Here is a 12,424-nt window from a genome sequence, read left to right as displayed (position 1 = left end):
CTCTCTCCTGCTCCTTCGGACCTACAGTACAGCATGCCTTGGGTCTCTCCTTCGGACCTCCAGTACAGCATGCCTTGGGTCTCTCCTTCGGACCTACAGTACAGCATGCCTTGGCTCTCTCCTGCTCCTTCGGACCTACAGTACAGCATGCCTTGGGTCTCTCCTTCGGACCTCCAGTACAGCATGCCTTGGGTCTCTCCTGCTCCTTCGGACCTACAGTACAGCATGCCTTGGGTCTCTCCTTCGGACCTGCAGTACAGCATGCCTTGGGTCTCTCCTTCGGACCTGCAGTAGGCCTACAGCATACCTTGACTCTGTCCTGCTTCTTCAGACCTGCAGTACAGCATGCCTTGGCTCTCTCCCGCTATAAGCACATCTTACATCTGACTTGTGCATTTCCATGACTTTTTCCTGACAAAAAAACAAAAACAGAATTTCCATGACCTACTATATATATAATATTATACTATACTACCGGTATATATACTATATATATGAATTTCCTTGGGGATCAATAAAGTATCTATCTAATGAAGGGTACAATACACTGACCAAAGATTTCTGAATAGTCACATAATGTTCAAGAATCTCTTACTTTTTGAGAGCAGGAGATGAATAACTGGGCATTGAATAAACAACATTGGACTAACCACAACTACTCAAGCAGTAAAGCCACTTCCCAGATATACACCAACATTGGACTAACCACAACAACTCAAGCAGTAAAGCCAATTCCCAGATATACACCAATTCTGAGTGGAAATATATTTGTATTGATGTATTTGGGCAATTTTAAACTGCTACAACACAATTCCGTGATATTCCATGACTTTGCCCCCAAAATGATAAAAAATTCCCTCACTTTCCATGTCTGGAATAGACTTTCCAAAATTCTATGATATTCCAGAAATTCGGAAAAAGAAAAACAATATCGGGGATAAATGTAACACTGAGTAGTAGTATGTATTTGCTAGAAGTGATGAGATAGATACGAAATGTGCTTATTATTATTGATTGACAATCTACGACATTATGTTTGCAGGAAAATATTAATGAAAGTATACATCCACTCAGTTTAAAATGTATTTATTTAGATTTTGCATTCACTTTTCATCTCTGCTTTACTATGCTTTTTCAAATCAAACATGGTTTCCTCCAAAAGTGTCAGCAGACATGTGACCTCGTGTGCCTTTTGCGCCTCGCTCTCTGCCAGTCAACATTCCCCGTCGCTCGCCAGTGTTATTGTGTTTATCGCTCTGGCATCACAGCCATAAGAAGGAGCTCCTCCAGCCCTGGGTTTCCATGGCAACAGCGCTCCTTTGCTGCCAGATTTAGAAGCCGTAAGGGTGCAGCCCAGCGTTGGGAGAAGTCTGGCTGCTAGGCCGGCTTTGGCTGGAGTGTGACGTCTCTAAACAAACGTTGGCAGGCACACCAAGTAACCACTAACACAGGCAACGTGAATCAAACATTAGGAGACCAAAGCTAAATAAATGCAACATTGAACAGGTGCCTCACTGAGCTTTCCACAGCCCAGCTAACAGACACTCTTAAGCTCAGACCACATACAGTATCCGTTCCAATATTGCACTTTGTCTTGCAGTTTGCGTAAGATAACAACTAAGCGATGGAGAATGGCAATCGGGTGCAATTACTCATGTTTCCCTGTCTTGCCAAAGCACATGCCCATATGGCACACAGCACGAGGAGCCAGTCTGTGTGCGGGCATAGTTCCAACTCCTGAGAGCTTGCATTTCTATATTTATAAATTTGACAATGTCACAGTTCAGGCTAGTTATATGTCTGAAGTGCCATCTTTACTCCATAAGCAAATATCCCCTGCACTGTCTCTGTGTGTATGAGGTGGTGCTGTGTATCTTTATATCTGTGTAGCTTTATATCTGCACTATTCTTGGGTAAGTTCGGAAATAGGAGGCGAAAGTGAACAAAGAAGTGACCCATGTCTGACCCATAAGATCAGGGTGGTTTCTATGGTTTTCTCTGTTGTGTGAGTCAGGAATGTGAGATATTTTCTAAATCTACCTTGTCACCAATTCAGTCATATGGCTGTTTGTTCATCTGGATTATGAATGTAAGTAGGCTTAAACTGAAAATACACAAGCACATACTCACACAAAATACTACTAACACTCTTGGCTAAATCGTACACATTATTTATTTAGCTACATATATTTCAGCAAAAATATTGATAATTATTAATATAGTTGGATATGATTATTGATTTCACCTGAGCAAGCATTCACATCCAAGGTTATTATTATTACTGAGTATTTCATATTGTAAAATTTGATCAAGTATGGCTGTCTGCCACATGGATGAATGAGGCCACAGTAACACAATCATTAAGTACAGTACATTCACTTCTCCAGTACTCTGTGCGTGGGAAGCTCGGAGAACACAACCGACACAAGGCATGCTGTGGGGAAAGACTAGGGGTGGTGTGGGGTGTTGCTTTGTAATGGTTTAGGGTGGGATACCTTCCCATAACTACACTATTAATTGTGGTAAGTCGATTGACCACTACTGGAAGGTGGGAGGAGGGACGGCTGGGAAACCGGGCGGTCAGCACTCTTTACTTGTAGGTGAGGGGAGGAGGGACGCGGATGTCCTGGCCCTTCTCCAGCTTCTTCTCGCACTCGATCAGGTAGTTCACGCCGTCAATCACTGTCTGCACCAGTTGGACCTGGACATTCAGCAATGGACACGTTACCATGGACACCATGTTACACGTGATCTCTCTGGACCAATGGACAGTGGTTATGCTACACGTGATCTCTCTGGACCAATGGACAGTGGTTATGCTACACGTGATCTCTCTGGACCAATGGACAGTGGTTATGCTACACGTGATCTCTCTTGAGTTCAGGATGGTTCATACACGTGACCCTGACGGGCCAGTCTTCCTATTACTCCAGCTACATGATAGGTAAAATATATTCCAAACAAGAAAAAGTTGTTAAAACCAGACATTATGCACTTCAAATAAGATTATCACAAGTATATACTCAATATGATGCATTGTTTGTGCAACCAAACATGCCAGAGCCTTTCTTTTCAGTATGTATTTTCTTTTGTACATGCAGAAAAAAAGAAGCACAAACTAATGTGACCTGTGTCTGAGTCAAAAGATCAGCTTTGTTTCTATGGTTTCCTCTGTAACTTGAGTCATGGATTTCTCAGTATATTCTCAACCAAGAGTACTCTCAGTCAATTTAGACATGATTTTAGCACTATATGTGTAAGTCGCTTTTGAAATGTAATGTGAATGTGCTTCAGCTCCACAAGATGGTGTTGCCTTTCTATTACTTTCACTGTGGCAACTCTCTAATTGCAATATCTTTAGTGCTGTCATAAAATCATTGCATTGGATATGATTACCTCAGCCTTAAACCAAACTCCCATCATCGCAACTCTTCTAGTGAAGTTCTTTCTTGAGACACAGCACTTCCTTGATGATATCAATTAAACTCTCGCAACTCCAGACTATTTCCCAGCAAAACATGAGATGTGGGGCCTGTAAAATTCACCACTATAACGTCTGAATCTGGATGTCAGCACACACTAACCTCTGACTGGCCCAGGCGGTCCAGGTTGGAGATGTCGAACGTGCTGCCCACTGCTGCCGTGTCCACTCCCCCCGTCCCCCTCTTCTGCAGACGCAGGTTCTCCAGAATCTTGGAGAACCGAGGGTCCTGCAGGCAGATACACAGTGTAGACTCATTACCATCAACACGACAGACAGACATAAAGGGTTCCAGGATCTTAGAGAACCGAGGGTCCTTCAGGCAGATACACAGTGTAGACTCATTACCATCGACACGACAGACATAAAGGGTTCTAAGACAATAAGCTATTTTGCAATGAAGTGGGTCAGTGCTTTGCCCAAGAGGAGATTACGTCTTCTGTTGTCCTCTCACTTCCATACTGTATAATGACGAGGTGTTCTAGAGGAGCAGCAGGAGTCCAGGATTCCAGGGTTTGAATGTGATCTAGACTATCTTGCTGACTGCCATTAGAGCAAATTGGTCTCAGGAAGTGCTGTGTTCTGGCATTGTAAACTGATTAGGAAACAACACTGGCTAAGTTACAAACCAACATTTCATACTAGAGTCTGGAATGGGAGAACAATGGTGATTCAGTGACCCTCGTGGTAGTGCAGCATTCATCAGAAATCTGCTGAGTGTTTCAACATTGACTCCAGGGGCGGATCTAGTCATTCTGGGAAACTTGAGTGACTCCTCTTCTCTAACTGGGCTAGAGGCGACTCAATGCTCGTACAGTGTTTCCTTTTCCTTCTTTTTTTTGTAACAGTGGCCGCAGGCCATCCTCCCCCTCCCCAGAAAAAAAAAGGTTACAAGCCTGCAGTATGAAAAAACTGGGGGTCGGGGTGTCATTTTTTTTCTAGTTGCTAATCACACCATTTAACGTGACTTGAAAGGGACTGGATTCAGGCCCATCTTCAGTCTGACTGATTTCGCGAGAACTCTGGTTTTCCAGGGTATCTGACTCACGTCACGTTAACTACGTAAACTACATGTGACTGCTTAAACATACCGGTAGTTCACGTTGACAAAGGAGAAAACGCCTAGTTTACTTCTGACAGAAATTAAGTTTTGTGCCAACATGTTGTAGAAACACAAACCACAACACTGCCTTTATTTGGTGCAAATCTCCTTTACTTTCTTTGGTTAGGCTATAGTCCGCGATTCACATTGCTAGGCTATCACCGCAAGTGCATACAAAATGTTTTGGCCAAGTTATGCTTTAACCCAATTTACCTTTGTTACTACCAGTCGTTGCTTTTTTTCCTGCGTCAATCGCGATTGAGTGCGCATCTATCGGTGTCTCCGGGGAGACCTCCACTCTCCATGTTTCATTTTTGCTGTTGTTGCGAGCGAGCTAATAGGCTACGATATGGAAAATACCTTCAATACGATCAGCTCCAGAAATGAATGGGTTTTCGTTAGGCTGTGCTACACCTTTCCACCAATTTGCACGAAAATTGTAGTTTTTGCGATGTTGACAAACATGCGTAGCACATGCTCTTAATAGCGCATGCCACTAACGTCTATAAAAACAATATATGTGGATATGGAATAAAACCAGACAGGTACCTCGGATTAGCATTGCTGTTTATTGTTAAACTGCAATTTTCTGCAGCCAGCGGAGGGCATTTACAATTTACAATATTGTGCGTCTCCCCTAATTCTGAAGCAGTGGCACCGCTAAATGAAGAGGAAACACTGAGAAGAAAGTTAATGCTTTAAATAGGCTACATCAATACAATATATAATATGTGAAGTGAGACTGGACGGTCCATAATAACCTCTGACTAGTTTTAGGCTACTTATTGTTAAATTGCAATGTGAGTGGCAGCCAGCAGGGGAGGTTACGTCGGCAGGATTATTCAAAAAGCAACTGCAACTACATTGTGTTTCTGATACCGTGGCGGTATTAATTTGAACCGTGGCGGGCCGCCATGCTAAAATAAACGTAGAGGAAGCACTGTGGTAGGCTGAGAATTGAGGGATTGTGCGAGATACAGTACCTTGCTGAGAATTGAGGGACTGTGTGAGGTACCTTGCTGAGGCGCGGCTGAGAATTAAGGGACTGTGCGAGGTACCTTGCTGAGGCGCAGCTGAGAATTGAGGGATTGTGCGAGGTACCTTGCTGAGGCGCAGCTGAGAATTGAGGGATTGTGCGAGGTACCTTGCTGAGGCGCGGCTGAGAATTGAGGGACTGTGCGAGGTACCTTGCTGAGGCGTGGCTGAGAATTGAGGGACTGTGCGAGGTACCTTGCTGAGGCGCGGCAGGTTGATGTGGACGCCGGCACGCAGCCCTGTGCCCAGGTTGGACGGACAGGTGAGGATGTAGCCCATGCGCTCGTTCCACATGAACTCCCAGCCCTTCTCCATGATCAGCCTCTCCACCTGTGGGAGCCACACAGATGACCTGTAAGCATCCCTTAGGCGAGGATCACATCAGCCAGCGGCAAGCGGCAGCGGCAAACATAACGTAACGCTCAGACCATAATACGTTTTGTCTCGTTCCTAAGCAACACAAACGGTTTGTCAATTGAATTCGCTCGCGTTACGCTTTGAAAGTTGAACCAAGTTCAACGCTCAGCTTGTTCAACGCTAGCGTTACGCCAGCATTGCCACTGTTCCGCTGCCGAACCATAGAGAACAATAGGAAACCTGTCGCTTGCCGCTGGCTAATGTGATCCCCGCCTTACTGTGGGACAAGCATCCACTCTCAGCAAACAAACCATTGAAAGATTTTAGCACCTCTTGGCAAGATCTCACTGGAAATGCATTTCATGCAAATCAAACAGTATAGCAATCACATAGATGTTACTGTGTTTAGCATAATCGGAATAATCAGTCAGAACATAAAGAGGTGTTACTGGGTCTTCCCTGTGGAGGGGCGTCATGAATTGCATTGTTTTCTGGGGGAACTGGAATGTTTGTTTTCAGACACACATGCTTGCATAAACACTGGCTTGCACAGCCACAGAAACACGCACAACTCATGCGCTGTTTCAGCACGTCTCAAAGGAGTTCTTATCCCGGCTGTGACTCCCACAGCTGTCTTGCATCTCATAGAGCTTTGTTTGACAAATAACAGTGACTTGTTTGGCCTCCAAGATGACTGTATGCCAGTATGTGTGGGTGCATGTGTGTGTGTCCATTTGCCAGTGCTTATGTGTCTGTGTGTGTGTGTGTGTGCGTGTGTGTCTGTGTGTGTGTGTGTGTATTTACTGTACAGTATGTGCGTGTTTATGAATGTGTGCATGCATGCGTGTGCGTTCACCTCTTTCAGGCCCCTACAGAAGCGCTCAAAGACCCTCTTCATGTTCCCACCCTTCTCCATGGAGATGACACGAGTGTGGTCCTCCTCATTGACCCACACCAGAAAGGTCTTCTCATTGTTGTGCCTGAATCATTCAGCATAGATATCAAGTTTTGAGAAGGGACTGAAACTGGTTATAGCTTTTGTTTGTGCAAATTACAGAAATATATCCCTAACGTTTTCTCTAATCTAAAAAGGTTCCTTGTGCTTTTTTAATGGGTGAAAAAACCTACTGCAACTCCTTTAATTAAACAATCATTCACTGTCATTTACAATCACACTCTGACCACCATTAAAACCATTACATTTTGTGACGCAGCATAATTTATTTAAATTCTTGTCTAGGGCAGGTAAGGACACCGGAGCTAAGAGACAGTTGTAAAACCGACTGCACTGAATAATGGAGAATGAGAGCTTGGCATCATGTGGGCACAGGTGATCAATGCTGCAGCGCATAATGGAAAAGAACTGGCATGCCTCTATTTCTGGGCACTGGCTGTAACTTGAGGCTGAGAGGGGAACGTCAGCATCACCAATGCCCATCTCCCTAATTCACTCAAGAGAAATGCGAAGCAAGCAAGTTTCCGCAACTACACATTGTTGCTTTTGGTTGTGCTGCATCCATTATAAACACTTTCATTAAAGTAAATCAGTAATTTTAAGTTGGAGGTGAGGTGAAAGTTGATGTAAACAAAACCTACCAGATCCCTCTTGCATCCGGCCAATCACGGGCCATCCCTGCACAGGTCAGCAGTGGCGACACGGGCTTATCGAACAGGAAGTGATCCTGTGTGGACACGAGACACATGAAAACCTCTTGCTATTCTCTTAACATCTATGGACAATCATCACTGGTCCCATAGTAATGCAGTCCAGTGGCATAAGACCAAACTCTTGTGAAGTCAGAGAGACTTCAGCTGTGCAGACCTGCAGTAGCGTGCGCTAGTCAAAAAGTGCACTTCTCTTACATCAAGAGCGTGCTAGTCAAAAGGTGCACTTCTCTTACATCAAGAGCGTGCTAGTCAAAAAGTGCACTTCTCTTACATCAATCAGCTGCTGCTGCTCCTGATCGGTCATCTGCCCAAGACCGTAGTAGCGGCCGGACAGATCCCCCTTCAGGCCCGCCAGAGCGTCCACCACCACCCGTTCGACCTCTCGCCTCTCCGCACGAGTGCACGCCGGTGGCAGGCTGAGTCCGCGGATGCTCCGTCCTGTCCGCACCCGTGAGGAGAGCACGTAGCGCTCCTCAAAAATCCCCGACCGAATCTGATGGTGGATTACATTTCATGGATGTTCCAACATGGCTCCAAAAACAATCACATACACTTGCTCAGACAATTATATTTGCCCTAAGAGTCCAGACTTGCATATGAATTCAGGAATAGAACTCATACATGGAGTATGATCTACCTTGCTGGAATCCAGATCAGTGGGATGGGTCATCGTCCTGGTGTCGTACCCGTTGTGTCTCTCCCTAATGACGGGATCAAAGAGATCTGCGAACACCTGGTAGTGAAGAAGAGGCCAGAGCCATTTGGATATAATACAGAAATATGTTCATACCAAATGCTACCAACAAATCTCGCAAATGACATACATCTCAGAAAGCATTTGAAGAAACGTAAAGTATTTGTTTTGTCTTGTTTTCCACTTCCACTGTTAAAATACTTGCCCATTTCCTACTCTTATCCCTGGCTTTACTGTTCTGTTGGCCTTTTTTACAGTGTTACCTTTTTAAAACCAAAGTTTTATTAACATTCCTTTGTTTTGTTTTTGCCTACCTCTTTATATTTTCATCCTTCAACGTTTCTAGTCATATTTTACATTGTATGGTACTTCTGTGTAAGGCTGTAAATCACCATGGACTGAAAGGATCCATGGAAATGAAGACTGTAATGACTACAGAATGTGAGTATAAGATATTCAGGAAGGTATAACAAACTCTGCAAAGGGTTGCAGCATAAGCCCACAAAGGCATGACCGAAATACTTGTGCTGCATTAACAGTACATAAAGCAACACTGGGCATGCCAGAGGGAGGAGTTATCTAGTGATAAGAGACTCAAATGCATACTGTAGGTCAGACTCCTGGCATCAAAGCTTAAAGCCTTGGTACAGCTGTGGCACATCTGTCCCCTCACTGCATCTAATCTCAGCACACTGCTCTATGTTCTGTGGTTCAGGCCTCTCAGTAAAAGCAAATATACAACAAGGCTTCCCATCGGAACTCATGCATGGTGCAATGACAGACTAGTGTTACGCAAACATTCTAGGGCGGAGGACTCGAAACAAGCTACAGTACACCATCCTTCTGTGAAATGCTCCTCTCCTCTCCTCCCCCCTCTCCTCCATCTCCTCTCCTCTCCTCATCTCCCAGCTCCTCATCTCATCTCCTCTCCTCATCTCCCAGCTCCTCTCCTCCATCTCCTCTCCTCTCATCTCCCAGCTCCTCTCCTCTCTCCCTCCCTCACCAGACAGGCTGAGTCTACTGCAGTATTTTTCAGTAAAACAGCAAGTATAATCTTAGAGCTACTTGAAACATTACTAAGGCTTCTGTAAATAGCTGATGATGCCAGAGTGTTCTCATGACCTTGCTACTCCCCAGGCAATCTGCGACTCAGTTTACCTCGTATGACTCTTCGTCCCCGGCCACCATGCCCACGGTCTTGATGAAAGGGTGCCCAGGATTGTCCACGCCAGTCTGGATGGCATTATCCAGGGTGAATCCATTCGGAGTGGCTTTTTCACACAGCTTTGCATAGACAGCAGGAGTCAGATGACTGGCCATGCAATTGTTGTGTTTCCGAAGATCTGGATATTCTGCACTATTTGAGCACACATATGGAGACATTTCCTTTACACAGTTGATAAGTAGTTGCTTCTGTCAGACACAGAGAGGCATCCAGAAGAGGTTGATATGTTTCGTATGATCATTAGAAAGACTGCAGTACAGTTTATTATGAGTGCATATGGACATGGATGCTATCACCGTTTTTCAAACTGTCCTTAGTTGAACTGTGGTCCACATTCCCTTCTGACATGTTTGTTACATGTTAATAAGGACGTCTACGAAGAATCTAGATAGGCAAATATGACGCCGTGATCTGAATACGTGCAAACGTACCGAAATACCCCTGGATTTGCAAAGCCAATTGCTTTCGGGTCATGAGGACATTCCAGACACTTCCATAGTTTAGCCTACATATTTCATATGGCTTAGACAGCCATTACTTTGTCGTCTTTATGTGGCTGATAATTTACTGACATTTTAGTTTTTAAAAAATCAACTGGGCTACTTTATTATATTATAAAAAATAATGAATATGCATGCCTAGAATACGATGCCTCGAAGTCAGTGTGCAAACGAATCCAAAACCCGCACTAGCATGTATTCGGTTATGCAGGCTAAACGCACTTGTCTCCAGAATACCATCGACTAAAGCACAGTAGACAGTCACGTCTAAAATGTGTGTGTGTCATTATGACAATGAATGATGAATAACGTATTTCGTATACAGATGGAATCCACTTAATTGGGCAGATAACCTGCATTTAACTGAGAGTAAAACACTCTGTTATATGCATCGAAAATCCTGTGGATGTGATCAGGTTTACCTGGCTGGGTACAGTCTCCGGACCTGTGAGCCGGCGTTTACATGTTGCTCCCTGCTCAGAAAAATCCCCGCTGTTAGTGACCCAGCTCCAACTAATGATAGGATGCCCACATTTCTTTTGGTGGACAAAATCCGGGCGAAATTGCTTGCCATAGTATTTCCACAAGACGAGAGTCGACACAGGTACAGCTGAGTAGATACTTCGCTGTTGGTATGCCGCTGAAAGTATGAAGCCAGAGAGAAGAGAATCAGATGCGTGTTCTGAATACCAACCGTACAGTATACTGCATGTGGTGGATGCCGGAATACGGCTCCCTGAGAAGATTAACCTACAGTAGTTTAGTGGTAGCCCTTAACTCCAGTGTAGGCAAAAGTGAAACAGTCGAGACTGGGAAGAGGGTTGGATGCAGTCTGCAGGAAGGGTAGCTGCTTATGTGGGAAGTGCAGCAATTGAGAATAGGCTATACTCAGACAGCTGGGCGGTGCGCTCTTAGGGTAGCCTACACAGCGCAATGATATCACAGAGCAACTTATATTGTACCATCTAGAAGGTTCACAGGCCAAACTAACAATTACAAATTAGTAACGCATTTATTTAAACCTGATACATACAAATGCAACTTAAATATAGTTTTAGTAATAGAGGCTTCCCCTAGCTGCCCCCCCTGTGTTGTAAAGTCCCCTGGGCTATTCAGTTTCTTGAAGTCATTAGTTGAACACAATAGATCTACTGTAAGGAAAGCCTTCCGCAGCTAATTGCCGTATAACGGGATCACGCCTCCAGAATGAACATTCGCTGATCCTAGAACATGGTTCGTTACCTCTGCTGTACACGAGGATATCCATCTGTAAGGCATTGCCTTCGTAGTAATAGTCAAACTTCTGCATTGATAGCGGCAAAAACGTAAACCACAACACCGCTGGTATATGACCACCGTCTGACAGACAGCGAACAGGTGTGACTGAGCCATGCGTGACAGGCTTTTTCACTAGTAGCCTAGAGCTCTAGCACTAACTCCTCTAGTCCATCCACCCCACCCGATACTACAGTTGTTCCATGATGTCCTCAACTTGCTGATACCAGAACCACGTCCTAAAACAGGTATAAAAGGGTAACGCTGGGTTAACTAATATCCATTAGAAAGGTTCAATCAATGAAAGATTAGGCCTACACATTGTCACTATTTTAGGTCTTTTCTGGAGAGTACATCGTCACTGAGTTAATCAAGCAGCACATTGCTCATAAACAGCTCATCTCTACACTCTTAATTATAAAACTTAAAAGTTACCTTGCACCTTTTTTTTTTTAAAGCTTCCTCACTTTGTGTTTTCGCTCAGTCTGCTGCCAACGTCAAAGTAACTGAGCTGAAGTGGGTGGGTCACCTTATCTGTCTGACTGTTTGTATATGATACAGTGCACGGCCCTTCAAACAATACACAGGTCTGATCTTAAATGTACCCCACCCCCACGCATGAAACCATTGCTGCCCCAGGCAGAGGTGATACATTGACTGCTGTGATTATCTGTCCAGAGACTGGTGCCAGAGTAGGGCCATGGCTGGATGTCACGTACCCACAGGATGTTACACACCTTGGGCCTTTGACCAAGAAGGCGTGACCACGTGCCGACTCCTGATAAAAAATTTAAAAAACACATCCATCTGTGGCATTATGAATCCTATTTCGCAACCTCACAAGGTTGCTATCCGAAGTGAGAGATGCAATTCAAAATAAAACAGCAATTAAGGGCCAAAACATGTGATTCAATCATTCACTCCCTTGCGATTTTGTCAACTGGAGGACATTATGCCAAATAAACAGTAGAAGTTGCAGTTTGTAAGCCTTTCAGATAAGAGACTGAGTACCAAAGAGGTTCACTTCAATCACCACACCCTCTCAAACAATACCTGCATGACGAATTTAAAACTGATTAACAAAGTC

General features: G+C 44.4%; 1 protein-coding gene across 4 annotated transcripts; it reads right to left on the bottom strand.

Moving 5' to 3' along the window:
* Positions 1-2,155: 2,155 nt before the first annotated feature.
* On the bottom strand, positions 2,156-11,857 carry LOC121724460 (creatine kinase U-type, mitochondrial-like). Of its 4 annotated transcripts, none has more exons than XM_042111034.1 (10): positions 11,773-11,857; positions 10,485-10,702; positions 9,496-9,694; positions 8,281-8,376; positions 7,915-8,136; positions 7,572-7,657; positions 6,832-6,955; positions 5,814-5,948; positions 3,585-3,710; positions 2,156-2,701 (listed from the first exon to the last, which is right to left on the bottom strand). In XM_042111034.1, exons 2-10 carry the CDS (start codon positions 10,634-10,636, stop codon positions 2,591-2,593), a joined length of 1,251 nt encoding a protein of 416 aa, XP_041966968.1. In that variant the 5' UTR covers positions 10,637-10,702; positions 11,773-11,857; the 3' UTR covers positions 2,156-2,590. The 4 variants fall into 4 exon arrangements, with proteins under 4 accessions (XP_041966968.1, XP_041966969.1, XP_041966966.1 ...); XM_042111035.1 differs by having other exon boundaries at positions 11,780-11,832; XM_042111032.1 differs by lacking the exon at positions 11,773-11,857 and adding an exon at positions 11,305-11,406.
* Positions 11,858-12,424: the final 567 nt, after the last annotated feature.

This window comes from Alosa sapidissima, chromosome 11, assembly GCF_018492685.1.
Source record: "Alosa sapidissima isolate fAloSap1 chromosome 11, fAloSap1.pri, whole genome shotgun sequence".
NCBI classification, from domain to species: Eukaryota; Metazoa; Chordata; class Actinopteri; order Clupeiformes; family Clupeidae; genus Alosa; species Alosa sapidissima.
Note: the sequence above shows the minus strand (reverse complement) of the source record. Positions and strands in the feature narration are given on the sequence as shown.